This window comes from Schistocerca serialis, chromosome 3 (assembly GCF_023864345.2).
Source record: "Schistocerca serialis cubense isolate TAMUIC-IGC-003099 chromosome 3, iqSchSeri2.2, whole genome shotgun sequence".
Taxonomy (NCBI): Eukaryota; Metazoa; Arthropoda; class Insecta; order Orthoptera; family Acrididae; genus Schistocerca; species Schistocerca serialis.
In genome coordinates this window covers 773,294,155-773,309,212 of record NC_064640.1, presented here as the reverse complement: position 1 = coordinate 773,309,212, position 15,058 = coordinate 773,294,155, and the positions used below count along the sequence as shown (strand labels likewise).

General features: G+C 42.8%; 1 protein-coding gene across 1 annotated transcript in view; it reads left to right on the top strand.

The window, feature by feature from the left end:
* LOC126470617 (uncharacterized) overlaps positions 1 to 15,058 on the top strand; it is a 366,250-nt gene that overhangs the window by 292,879 nt on the left and 58,313 nt on the right. The window contains exon 4 of the mRNA XM_050098574.1: positions 11,346 to 11,525. Coding sequence (XP_049954531.1) covers positions 11,346 to 11,525 — 180 coding nt within the window. The remainder of the gene's footprint in view (positions 1 to 11,345; positions 11,526 to 15,058) is intronic.

Here is a 15,058-nt window from a genome sequence, read left to right as displayed (position 1 = left end):
ATGAAACGCCCGTCGAACATCCTGTCAAGGGTCAGTCTAGTGTTAATTGCGGAATGTGCAGGTGCACCATCATGCTGATACCACATGCGACGACGCGTTTCCAGTGGGACATTTTCGAGCAACATTGGCAGATCATTCTATAGAAACGCGATGTATGTTGCAGTTGTTTGGGCCCCTGCAATGAAGTGAGGACCAATGAGGTGGTCGCCAGTCGCCAGTCGCCAGTGATTCCGCACCATACATTTACAGTCCACGGTCGCTGTCGCTCTACCTGTCTGAGACAGCGAGGATTGTCCACGGACCAGTAATGCATGTTCCGTAGATTCACTGCCCCGTGGTTTGTGAAACCCGCTTCATCGGTAAACAGGTAGAACTGCAACGCATTCTCTGTTAATGCCCATTGACAGAATTGCACTTGATGATTAATGTCATCACCATGTAATTGCTGATGTAGCGACACATGAAACGGGTGAAAGCGGTGACGATGCAGTATGCACATGACACTACTTTGACTCAGTCCACCGGCTCTCGCAATGTCCCGTGTACTCATGTGTGGGTTCATGGCAACAGCAGCTAACACACCAACTGCACCCGCTTCTCCTGTGACGGGCCTGTTACGGACCCGTTTGCGTGCTACGACCATACCTGTTGCATACAGTTGGCGGTAGATGTTTTGCAATGTGCGGCACGTTGGATGCTCTCTGTCCGGGTACCGTTCTGCATACACCCTGCAGGCGTCAGCTGCATTTTGTCGACACACGCCGTAGATGAGTATCATCTCCGCCTTTTCAGAGTTCGAATACACCATGGTCACAGTTCCTACAACACTACACTATCACAGACGTCTGGTAACACGGTGTACTACAGTTCGTCTGCGTGCGGAGACGATTGCAGAATAACAATAGCAGCAAGCGCTACATGCGGACACTGCGACAGCTAGACCAAACCACAACAGTGCACTACAGCCACACTCGTAAACACGGTCGTCATCGTAAACATGTCCCTGCAGATGATGCTCGCCTACCGTGGCCCGTGTTTGTTACAACACGCAACTGAACGTCGGAGGTTTCAAGCGTCAACTTTAGGTTACAATATCTCCGGATGTAATTAACATTTTGCAATGCAACAAAGGCACTTATTACGTATTTGTTTATATGTTCAGATGTGGTAACAAAACTAACGTGGTTCCATTTAAAAAAAACGTAGGTTTGTGTTAAAAAAAACATACATCCGTGCATTTTTGTATGGTTTGTATTAAACAATTACACTAGCCCCTCTCCTCACGTTCGGTCTGTGGAATCGGTTCGTCAGTATTTGATGTGGTTTACGAAATATATCCAGCGGTAACGTTAGGTGACTCACCCTGTATATAAATGATCTAGTAGAAAGCGTCGGATGCTCTACAAGGCTATTTGCAGATGATGCAGTTGTTTAGCCGGCCGGAGTGGCCGAGCGGTTCTAGGCTCTACAGTCAGAAAGTGCGCGACCGCTACGGTCGCAGATTCGAATCCTGCCTGGGGCATGGATGTGTGTGATGTCCTTAGGTTAGTTAGGTTTAAGTAGTTCTAAGTTCTAGGGGACGGATGACCTCAGAAGTTAAACCATTGATGCAGTAGTTTATACCAAAGTAGCAACGCCAGAAGATAGAAAGAATCTGCAGAACGACGTGCAGAGATTTGATGAATGGTGCAGGCTCTGGCAGTTGACCCTGAACGTAAACAAATGTAACATATTGCGCATACATAGGGAAAGAAATCCACTACTGTATAGCTACATTATTGATAACAAACAGCTGGAGACAGCGTCTGCCGTAAAATATGTAGGCGTAACTATCCAGAGCGAGCTGAAGTGGAATGACCATATAAAACAGATAGTGGGAAAAGCAGACACAGGACTCAGATTCATCGGAAGAATCATAAGGAAATTTAACTCGTCCACGAAAGAAGTGGCTTATAAGGCGCTTGTTCGCCCGAGTCTTGAGTTCTGTTCATCTATCTGGAATCCCTATCAGGTAGGACTGATAGGAGACAGAAGATCCAAAGAAGAGCTGCGCGTTTCGTCACGGGATCGTTTAGCTGGCGAGAGAGCATTACGGAGATGCTAACCAAACTCCACTGCCAGACCTTACAGGAAAGGCGTTATGCATCACGGAGAGATTTACTACTGAAATTTCTGGACAGCACTTTTCAGGTGGAGTCAAACAACATATTACTTTCCCCCACATACATCTCCCTTATTGACAACGACGAGAAAATTCGAGAAATTAGAGCCAATACAGAGGCTTACCGACAATCATTCTTCCCGCGCATTATTCGCGAGTGGAACAGGGTTGGAGGGATCAGATAGTGGTACCGAAAGTACCTTCCGCCACACACCATTAGGTGGCTTGCGAAGTATGGTGTAGATGTATATAGTCGCTCTATTAGTGCCATTCTTAAGGGACTGGTGTGAAATATTAATAGATGTCGTATTTCAGATGTAGAAACAGACCTACAAACTTTCACTTTTCCCCTGGTGTTGGTTTTTTCCCGTGCGTGCATTATCCTGAACATACCTCGTCTATAATGAATCCGTTGGGGGGGGGGGGGGGGGGCTGGTCCAGTGGTCAGATCAAATAGCAACACAGCGTACATCGGTAGTGTATGACTGAAGACTGTTTCTGTCTAAACAAGTCGAACAACTCTTGCTGAAATAATTTAATGAATACCATAGTGGAAGAGGTAGGTAAGTGTCGTTAATTCCCCCCCCCCCCCCCCCCAAGGGCTGCAGCGTGCTGACGTGTCGTGTTCCGCGCCGACGTTGGTAGCTGACAATGAAGGAAAAATTTGACAACAAGCGACAAACGTAATGTAGAGTTTAGGCTAGAAAGAGTGCAGCCGTGTGCCGGCGGACGTGTGATGTGATGCGAGGTGATGCTTCTGATTGCGGACCATTGTGCGTCGGATTTCCGCTGGCCTCCAAACGCGTTTGTAGCGCTCACCGATTCCACTCGAGCGGCTGCCAATGCTCTCTGTGGCGTTATAAGGTCACAACCGTGCATGAGCCGTACATGCCGTTACTGCACGATGCGATGTAACGACTAGGTGTCGTAAATTACTTAAAGCGGTCGATTTTTTTAGGAAACAGCGATTCCTTTTGTAAGATATTTTAAAACTCTTGACATCACATTAGCAGTTGATAATAGCCAAGGAGAACTCTACTTAATATGTAGAAACTGGCGTTTCACTGAAATGTAATTATGTAGTTACAAAAATATGATCTGCAATAGAATTTAGATTACAGGCTATTTTGAGCTATTCACCAAACCGTATCCCTCGTAAAATAAATAACATTAGCGCGGCTGAAAACTAATGCCACTGAATTTTTTAAATTCTGATTTCGATATCGGTTGAGGAATGTCATACATATTAAAAGACTGACCCTCCCCACTTCGCTGACACAAGTTGCAACCCTCTGTCGCTAGAGGGCTCTGAATTGTAGTGGTCACAGCAGTATGTAATGCAACTATGTCGGCGCGTGAGAAAGTGAGCTGTAATCGAGTTTCTAATAGCAGAAAACGTGCGTCTATTTGAAATCCAGAGAAGAATGAAAGCTATGTGCGGTGGTGATTGTATCGGAGTGGAAGCGGGTTCATGAAATCATCAGAGAAAATCGTCGGATAACAGAGAGAACTCTCAGGTAAGTGTGGCATATCACGAGGGCGTGTACAGGCCATCATTGCAGAACTTCGGTTCAGAAAACTGTGGACACGGTGGGTGCCTCCAATGCTCACTCATTACATGTAACAGATGAGATTGGATATCTACCAACAATTTCTTTTGCGTTTTGAGCGTGAGGATGATCTGTTCCTTATCAACATTGTGACACGCGATGAAAGCTGAGTTAATTATTTTTATCATGAAAACAAGAGAATATCAGTAAAGTTCGCCACAAAGGATCACCGACACGAGAAATGTTACAGACCATGCCATCACCAGGCAGTCATGCTCAGTGTTCTGGGATGTTCACGGTGCGCTGCATTTGGAATTCATGCCTGAAGGCACCACCATAAACACTGCAAGGTACTGCGAGACCCTCGGAAAACAAATCACGAATCCAAAGTTTTCGTCACACAATGAGCATCCTCTCCTCCAGCATGTCAATGCCAGACCACTAGTGGGCGTTGCAACACCTGCCACTATCCGACGCCTTGCGTTCACGTCATCGATCATCCCCCACATAGCCCCAACTTGGCCCCATCCGGTTCTCATCTGTTCCCAAAACTTAAAGAACACCTTCGGGGACATCACTTCGTAACGAAGCGGTGTAAGCAGCGGTGAGGTTGTGGCTCCGTCAACAATGTCAAACATCCATTATCCATTGACGGCATGAACAGAACAATAGACGCATAATAACGTAACTGTTACTTCTTGGTACGTTATTATAAAGAACCTGCAAACGTCAATGGAAGTGATACTCAATAAATGTGTACAACGCATCGAAAAATACCTTTTTTTACGGTTTATAAGAGGGGCATGAAAGGGAAGCAGTGGTTGGGAAAGGAGTGAGACAGGGTTGTAGCCTCTCTCCGAGGTTATTCAATCTGTATATTGAGCAAGCAATAAAGGAAACAAAAGAAAAATTTGGAGTAGGTATTAAAATCCATGGAGAAGAAATAAAAACTTTGAAGTTCGCCAATGACATTGTAATTCTGTCAGACAGCAAAGGACTTTGAAGAGCAGTTGAACGGAATGGACAGTGTCCTGAAAGGAGGATATAAGATAAACATCAACAAAAGCAAAACGAGGATAATGGAATATAGTCGAGTTAACTCGGATGATGCTGAGGGAATTAGATTAGGAAATGGGACACAAAGTAGTAAAGGAGTTCTGCTATTGGGGGAACAAAATAACTGATGATGGTCGAAGTAGAGAGGATACAAAATGTAGACTGGCAATGGCAAGGAAAGCGTTTCTGAAGAAGAGAAATTTGTTAACATAGAGTATAGATTTAAATGTCAGGAAGTCGTTTCTGAAAGTATTTGTACGGATTGTAGCCATGTATGGAAGTGAAACGTGGACGATAGTTAGTTTGGACAAGAAGAGAATAAAACCTTTCGAAATGTGGTGCTACAGAAGAATGCTGAAGATTAGATGGGTAGATCACATAACTAATGAGGAGGTATTGAAAGAATTGGGGAGAAGAGTAGTTTGTGGCTCAACTTGACAAGAAGGGACCGGTTGGTAGGACATGTTCAGAGGCATCAAGGGATCACAAATTTAGCATTGGAGGGCAGTGTGGAGGGTAAAAATCGTAGAGGGAGACCAAGATAAGAATACAGTAAGCAGATTCAGAAGGATGTAGGATGCAGTAAGTACTGGGAGATGAAGAAGCTTGCACAGGATAGAGTAGCATGGAGAGCTGCATCAAACCAGTCTCAGGACTGAAGACGACGACAACAACAACATAAGAAATTCAGGGGAAACCCATCAAAAGTTGTTCACTAATGTAGAATGACGTCTTCTGATGAATTACTGACACATTGGCGCCATATCTGACAAATGAAAGTATACAGCTGATTAGCAGTGTATCACTAGGGGACAGGTTAAAGCACACTTGAAAGTAAATTCATTAGGATGCCTTTGTGTTTCAACAACGGAAAGTTCTATATCGAAATTCATTCTGACTCACAAAAACTTACCTCATTAAATGATGGAGGAAGACCACGTGGTCGTATAACACACGGGCCAATAGCGGTAGATTAAGCAACTGTAGCTGTAATTTTGATTACCAATCAACAGCAACTAGCAAAATTGTACATAATTCTTTGTTGTTCATTTCAACTTTACCAGCACTACTCTTCATGTGGGAAAAGATGTACGAGGGAGTACCTTAAAAAAACTGCCGTGGGCGGATCTTGTGTAGTATGCATTTCTGCCGCTGGGCGTGCATAGCGCAACTCACTGGCAGTTAAGTACCGCCTATGTTGTCGACCTGGCTTGTTCTGTCCATCTGCACTGATTGGTTTTGCTAGCAGTGGTTTGTTTTTGTGATGACAAGTTTGCCGGCCGCTGTGGTCTAGCGGTTCTAGGCGCTCAGTCTGGAACCGCGCGACTGCTACGGTCGCAGGTTCGAATCCTGCCTCGGGCATGGATGTGTGTGATGTCCTTAGGTTAGTTAGGTTTAAGTAGTTCTAGGGGACTGATGACCACAGAAGTTAAGTCCCATAGTGCTCAGAGCCATTTGAACCATTTTTTTAATGGCAAGTTTAACCGAACAACGTACAGCTGTGAAATTTTGTTTTCTTCTCAGTGAAAATGCTGCTGAAACTGTTTTTATGTTGAAAAGAGCTTACCAAGATGGCGCTATGGGTAAAACTCCAGTGTGGGAGTGCTTTGTTTGATTTAAAAATGGCGACATGTCGATTGACAAACCTCGTTCTGGACGTCCATCAGCTGGCCGAATCGACGAAACTATTGGAAAATATCTGGAGCTTGTGCTCGCACTGTCGACAGCCAATTGAGTAGCTGTCATAAATTGGTGTTGGTCACAAAAGACCTGATTTGTGGCAGACAGGAGACTGGTTCTTCCACCACGACAATGCACCTGCACATACAGCCATCTCTGTTACAGTGTCTGGCTGGAAAGGCATGTTTCCACTACCCCACGCACCTTGCTCTCCTGGCCTGGCCCGTGCGACTTTTTCTTATTTCCACGCATGAAAATGGGGTATGAGAGAGCACCGATTTGAAAACGTTGAAGTCAAGAAAAAAACGAGGGAGGAACTGTCAGCCATTTCTGAAGATGGCTACAAAAAATGATTCGAACAGTGGAAACACGGGTGGAACGAAAACATTAGGTGTAATGGAGAGTATTTTGAGGGGATACGGTTTTTTGTAAATAATTTGAAAATAACTTTTAAAAAATTCTTGTTTTTTTTGGTACCTCTCATAATCCAAAAAGTTCGCATTGTACATATACCAGCATTTCCAAAATGGCATGGGGTAGTGGTGGCAGGAGAGTCCGCCGAATATTTATAATAGTAAAATGGGATAAGAATTTTTAACAAAGATATATTGGAATGTAGTATAAATTATAGCATTATTAAGGAAAACTACTTTTTTCCTAAGAAAAATAATTTATATTTGGAAAAACACACAATATGCAGATCGCATAATTCATCTGATTTCAGGATCGTATAGATGTAATTCTCCAAAATCAGCAGTGCAGGGCTTTGTTCACTTAATTTTGATCAACAGTGAAATACTTTAGCTATATAACAAATTAGGGTTCCTTCTAGATAGTGCATTGTGGGCAGTGTTTTCTTGTTGCGACGAGTATTGAGCCCTGTTCTTGTTCATTTGTGACTCTAATTTCATCTGTGTTGTATATGTGGTTTAGTGTGAAGCCACATTTTGAAAACTTCCTGCAGATTGACAATGTATTTTAAATATCTTCTGAACTAAATCCAATAGTGCTGTTGACCTGGGTCACCTCGGGCTCGAAATGCAGTAACCTGTCTTTCCCTGCTAAGTATTCTCTCTTACAAGGTCTGTGAGAAACGTTATTTCGTTCTGCGGATTCACAGGCTACTATACTCCACAATTCCTATGCAGAAATTTCGTAGAGAACTTCAGCTTACTTAAGGCCTCATCTTAGAAGGAAAAGTAGCATATAGCCCTGAAAAGGTCTTGTCTTTCAGTTCAGTTTTTGTTTCCCAGTCTTAAAGACTGCTGAACGATATTTAATATCCTGCTAGCAGCACTTCTTCAGAATTTGTAGGAGGAATAAACTGGATATCTTTAACTGTTTGGTCAATGCAAGACACGACCTCCCCCTTCCCCAACCCCTCGTGCTAGTTAGTGTCTTCTATTTCCTAGGCATCCGTGTCTTACATTATAATTCTGTCTTAAACAATACACATTTTTAAATTTTTGGTAAGTCTAGCATTAAAAGCAACATAGAAGAGATCTATTTCCTAGTGCTATTATCATGTCACGATGTATCACGAATGCATGTTTCCCGTCTTGTGAGAAAAGGCGTCTTTATGAACCAGAAAAACCGAATTAAAAGAAATGAAAATATAAGTCACCGAAGCTCAGTAAGAACGCTAACAGTAAGCTATGAAAATATGACGAAAATAACAAGTAGAGATACTTTCAGCGAGGTAAAAACCTCTAGAAATTAGAAGAACGCAAAATAAACAGCACGTTATAACGCAGCAACGTGGTCTCGTATAACAGCATTGCTCGCTCAACTTGTTCGCGTAATTGGTGAGAAGAAATTAACACCGACGAAAATGCCTACCGCGGCAACCCCTCAACTGGGGCAACCCCTGTCTCTGCTACAACAAAATCAAACCTGGAACAAACTGGCGAGGTAGCAGCTGCTTACCCCTACTGACGTTGCACCAAGGCCTCAGAGAATCGCCCGGTGTGGAAAGGTCAAATGAAGCAGGGATGAGCGGATGCGTAGCCAACCGCGCGGTTACACGCGGCCAAACTTCTCGGAGACGTCGGGCGCAAATGCTCTGTTGTATTAGCAAGTATTTGCGATTACGCTGTTTCGATGTGTAGCTGAACAAATACTGTTCATAGCATGCTTCATGGGACTACCTATGGCAACGGGGAAACTTCAATTTGTTTTTCGTGTATCCATTAGATAGAACGCTCGCAAATGATATTGCGATGTTCCACTTAACCATATGAATTAACAAAGAAGTCTAATACAAAAATGGACAGAGCCCTGAGCATCAGTTCAGTAGTCGGGGTGTTGGCAAAAAAATGGTTCAAATGGCTCTGAGCACTATGGGACTTAACATCTATGGTCATCAGTCCCCTAGAACTTAGAACTACATAAACCTAACTAACCTAAGGACAGCACACAACACCCAGTCATCACGAGGCAGAGAAAATCCCTGACCCCGCCTGGAATCGAACCCGAGAACCCGGGCGCGGGAAGCGAGAACGCTACCGCACGACGACGAGCTGCGGACTCGGGGTGTTGTCAAGTCCGCCCCGGATCTACATTGTACATAATTTGTTTTAGGAAGGCTATCATACAAATAGTACCTAGTCTATAAAACTGAGCGGGAAAGAACATTTCTTTTGATGGCGGAATTTCGAGCAAATTTTTTAAAGAAATGCAACCATCGGTATTTGGGCGATACTTTTGTTCTATGCGGTTTTCAGGCGACACAGGCAAATCCAAATGTTTTTCTACGGACTGATTTTAATTTTCTGTCATTTTTAATTATGTTTACCGCTCCACTGCCTTGCGAGATACTGAAATAACTGCTATAGATAAGTAATTAGTCTATTGCAGTAGTGCGTACATAACAACTTACGATAACACTAACGGACGAATGAAAATAGGTTTTCCTCTTCGTTCTTGTTGCAGATTTATCCATAATTAGAAATTATCACAATATAACTCAGCAAAAAAATAACAAATGGCAGCACTTACATTAAATTCAGCTGCAAGTAAGAACTGTACTGATTAACAGAACAACTGAGATAAAGTAAGACCAACAATATACACCTGAAGTACAGGTGAGCGATAGCGCTTTCGATGTATCAAAAGTTTAAATCTTTCGATGATCTTGTTTTCTATCGATAGTGCATATCCCTTTTTCGTAGTAAGACTGAAAATCAAAATATCTTTCAAATTCAGTACACAGGAATACGTCGTGTATAATTTCATTTACAGGATTTTTTTCTTTGGGGATGGGGGGTGAGGGGCGTAAAGACCTTGCGGATCCCAACTTTGGCTACATCATTGCTGTATGTTGATTATCCCCAAAGGTAAGGTTACTGGGTCATTTCCTTTTACCTCAGTTTTATGTTCTCTCTTTACTGTTATAATTATTGCTGTCTGCAGTCAGTGTTGCCTAATTCCGAAATAAAAGGAAAATGAATGGAAAGTTGTATAGGGTGTATCAAAAAGAATCATGCGATTTAAGAGTCATAACTAGTATGTTGTTTGAGATAAGTGCATGAACAACGTACTATTGCGAAGAGCAAACTCTCGAGCTTTACACGGTTCCCGCTAGGTAGCAGCATTGTGCGCCCACTTCAGTTTTAATAAAGATGGTGTCGAGACAACAGAAAGTGTTCTGTGTTCTACGTTTTTAGCGCAGTGCGGCTCAGTAATAACTGTTCAGCGTGACTTTCGTACTAGATAGGGTGTGGATCCTCCTACGGCACAATTAGATGATGGCATGAACAATTCAGAGAAACATGTTTGTGCAGAGGCAAATCGCCGGGCCGTCACCGAGTGTCTGACACAGACGTCGAACGCCATAGTTTCACAGAGTGTCAGCAGAAATCCGTTCGCCGTGCAGCTCGACAGCTCAACATACCCCCGATGTCCGTCTTGAATTTGTTGCGTCGACGTGTACACATGTAACTACACAAAATTCAGCTACTGCAAGCTCCTCGTGAAGGTGACAAACAACGTGTCGATTCTGTAATTTCGTTCTTGGCAAAATGGAGGATCAGTTTTCTTCCACGCTTAGTGTTTAGTGACGAGGCAACATTCCATTGAAAAGGAAATGTGAAACGTCATAATATGAGAATATGGGGTACGGAACAGCCGCAAGTAGTACAGCATGGGAGGGACTCTTCAAATTTAATGTGTTTTGTGCAGTTTCACGGGAAAAGGTGTTGGTCCATTTTTCTTTGCCAAGAACACTGTTACAGGAAGCACATATCTCGATATGCTTGAGAACTTTTTTTTTCCCACAATTGAAAACTGATGCGAACGACTTCATTTACCAACAGGATGGGGCACCGCTACACTGGCATCTGGAAGTGTGGGAATTTTTAAATCAAAGTATAACTGAACAGTGGATAGATCGCACTGGACCAAGGTTCAGCCTTACATTACTGGCCTCCAAGGTGACCGGACCTGACTGTATGTAATTATTTCTTGTTGGGATTTATAAAAGACTGTTTACGTGCATCCGTTACAAACAACAATGAAAAAAGTGAGACATCGCGTAACAGCAGCTGTGGAAGTTGCAACTCAAGACAAGCCCGCTGCCGTGTGAGAACAATCTGAGTACCGGATTGACCTAATGCTGTGCATCTCAAGGGTGTGTGAAAAGGTATGAAAAAACTTTTTGAGTTTCCTGTTCATCAAAAAACAAAATTGATCGTATACGTTTATTAGTTTCAGAAATATGTGTCAAAGCGGATAATTCTTTCTGATACACCCTGTAGTTTAGACTAGTGCCTGAAGATGAGCAGTATTCGAAATTACAATTGCAGCTGTGAGCGTGTTCAGTACTTAAATGTATTCAGGTCATTGACGAATTAGTGTTTCTCGCTACTGGGAGCCTTTTGAGGACACTGTGGTTGTTGCAGAGTCGCACGACTCTGGCGGCGAGCCGATCCGGCCGGAGTACTGCCCGATCAACGGGCGCTTCACGTTCACGTACAGCGGCGTGGGCGGCGAGTGCCCGGTGCCTGTGTCGGAGCTCGACAACTGCCCGTCGGGCGCCAGCCTCAGCCTGCGCTTCCGCAGGTGCTCCTTCTCCGACTACAGTAAGTAGCTGCACCGCAGGGAACTCATTTTCCTGAGTACTCTCTTGATTTATTTTGAAACTAATAGTTGTTGTTTTTTATCAGTCTGAGGACTAGCTTGTTGTACCTACCCATGCTACCATGTGCAAGTATCTTCATCTGCGAATAACTATTGCAACACTACACACACACACACACACACACACACACACACACACACACACTGTTTCCTCCAGTACTAAACTGGTTTCCTCCAGTACTAAACTGACGATCCCTTGAGTCTCAGAATGTGTCCTATAAACCGATCTGTTGTTCTAGTCAGGTTGTACCGCAAATTTCTCTTCTCCCCAATTCTATTCAGTACCTCCTCATTAGTTAAGTGATCTATCCTTCGGCATTCTTATGTAGCACCACATTTCAAAAGCTCTTTTTCTCTTCTAGTCTGAACTGTTGATCGTCCATGTTTCACTTCCGTACATGGCTAAACCCCATTCAAATACTTTCCGAAAAGACTTCCTAACACTTAAATCCATTGTCGATGTCAACAAATTTCTTTCCTGCAGAAACGCGTTTCTTGCCATTTTATATCCTCTCTACTTCGGCTGTCAGTTATTTAGCTGCCAAAATAGCAAAACTCATCCACTAGGTATTGTACGTGTCTCGTTTCATAGTCTAATTCCTTCAGCATCACCCGAATTGATTCGGCTACATTCCATTATCCTTATTTTGCTTTCGTTGACCATGTATCATCCTTTCAAGACAGTATCCATTTGGTTCAACTGCTCTTCCAAGTCCTTTGCTGCCTGTGACAGAATTAGTGTCATCGGCGAAACCTCGTAGTTTTATTTTTTCTTCCTAAACTTCAATTCCTACTCCAAATTTTTCTTTGGTTTCCTTTACTGCTTGCTCAGTGTAAAGACAATAACAACGAATGTAGGCTACAACCCCATCTCACTCCTTTCTCAACCCCTGAAGCTCCCTCCACTCATAATGTTGTTGTCTGGTTTCTGTAAAAGTTGTAAATTGCCTATCGTTCCCTGTATATTACCACTCTACCTTAAGGATTTCAAAGAAAGTATTCCAGTCAATGTAGTCAAAAGCTTTCTCTTAATCTACAAATGTTATAAACGTAGGTTTGCCTTCCCTCTAACTATCTTAAGTTGTAGGGTCAGTGTTGCCTCTCGTGTGTCCACATTTCTCCGGAATCCAAACTAATCTTCCCTGAGGTTGACTTCTACCAGTTTTTTCGTTCTTATGTAATGAATTCGTGTTAGTATTTTGTAACCATGAATTATTAAACTGATAGTTCGATCATATTCACACCTGTCAGCACCTGCTTTCTTTGCAACTAGAATTACTACATTCATCTTGAAGTCTGAGTTGTATTTCGCCTGTCCCATACATCTTGCACGCAAGATGAAGAGTGTTGACTTTGTTTCGCAGTTCAGCGATTAGCTGATTTGCCCCCCCCCCCCCCCTTCCCCGGGTATTATCAAGCTACATTACAGTGATAATTTTAGTGTATGCACGATATACTCAACACATCCGCGTTTCACACAACACTTCGTAATGTTAGCTGACACAGTGACTAACCACGCATAGGGGTTGTTCGTGGCCTTCATATCCAAGCAGTAGCGTGCGCTGAAGATGTTGGTAAGACATGCCATGATTTTGCCTCTAGTGCAACTTGCTCCGCGGTTCTTCTTGCACAGCTCCTCAGTAACGTCATCGGGAAATGATTTTCTTTGTATTTCTCATCTGCACCAGCAGAGCCGTTTCTATGGACATTTCGAGTGCGGGCGGACAACTTAGTCCTTGCACATTCAAAATAAACGTTTTTTTTAGTTTCATCAAGGCGCAAAACGATCCTTCTACCGATGACGAAAGAGCTTTATTTAGATACAGGGAACTTAATATTTGTTTCAGACTTGGTTTAAAGATGTGACGTAAACATACCACTCAATCCAATTTTAACTTGAGAACATAAACTCTCCATATATCGCTTTAATTTTTCAAACACCTCCTCGGGAAACTCATTTGCAAAACTCGAACTTCTTATAGTCCAAAATTTGAATTAATTTTCGGGCAGCGAATCAAATCTGTCGTTTAACTCTGTGATTGTAGTATCTAGTATCTCGAGCTACATCTTCCTGTAGACATCCTGTGCCGATGTTTTCCGTCCTCCTCCTCGTCAGAGTATGTCACATGCCTTCAGCTTTGCACCATATTTTGTCAAAGCCATTGTATCCCTTAGTGCACAGTTTTTCTTTCAAGTTTTCCGCTTGATTTTTTTTTTTTTTTTGCAAATGTACTCGTACAAATAAAGTTCAACCCCATGATTTGCCAGTTTGTGCCAAACATCTTGAATAGCTCAATTTTGTTGGCTCAAGTTTTGGAAATCTCTTCTTCACTGTTTTATCAGCAAGTTTATTTTCGAGAAATGGACAAAAATGTTAAGTCTACATCTACATGGATACTCAACAAATCACATTTAGTGCCTGGCAGAGGATTCATCGAACCATCTTAACAAGTCTCTCTTATTCCAATTTCGTATAACGCGCGGAAAGAACGAATACCTATATCTTTCCGTACGAGCTCTGGTTTCCCTTATTATATCGTGGGGATCGTTTCTCCCTATGTAGGTCGGTGTCAACAAAATATTTTCGCATTCGGAGGAGAAACTTAGTGATTGGAATTTCGTGAGAATTTTCCGCCGCAACGAAAAACGCCTTTCTTTTAACGATTTCCAGCCCAAATCCTGTATCATTTCTGTGACACTCTCTCCCATATTTCGCGATAATACAAGACGTGCTGCCCTTCTCTGAACTTTTTCGATGTACTCCGTCAGTCATATCTGGTAAGGCTCCCACACCGCGCAGCAGTATTCTAAAAGAGGACGCACAAGCGTAGTGTAGGCAGGGCAGTCTCCTTAGTAGATCGGTTACATTTTCTAGTGTCCTACCAATTAAATGAGGTATTTGGTTAGCCTCCCCCACAACATTTTCTGTGTTCCTTCCAATTTAAGTTGTCCATAACTATAATTCCTAAGTATTTAGTTGAATTTACGGTCTTTAGGTTTGACTGATTTATCGTGTAACCGAAGTTTAACTAATTACTTTCAGCACTCATGTGGAAGACCTCACTTTTCGTTATTTAGGGTGAACTGCCAATTTTCGCACCATTCAGATATCTTTTCTAAATCGTTTTGCCATTTGTTTTGATCTTCCGATTTTATTAGTCGATAAACGACAGCGTCATCTGCAAACAACCTAAGGCGGCTGCTCAGATTGTCTCCCAAATCGTTTATATAGATATGGAACAGCAAAGCGCCTGTAACACTACCTTGGGGAACGCCAGAAATCACTTCTGTTTTACTCGATGAATTTCCGTCAATTACTATGAACTGTGACCCCTCTGACAGGAACTCACAAATCCAGTCACATAACTGAGACGATATTCCATAAGCACGCAATTTCACTGGTACAGTGTCAAAAGCCTTCCGGAAATCCAGAAATACGGAATCGATCTGAAATCCCTTGTCGATAACACTCAAC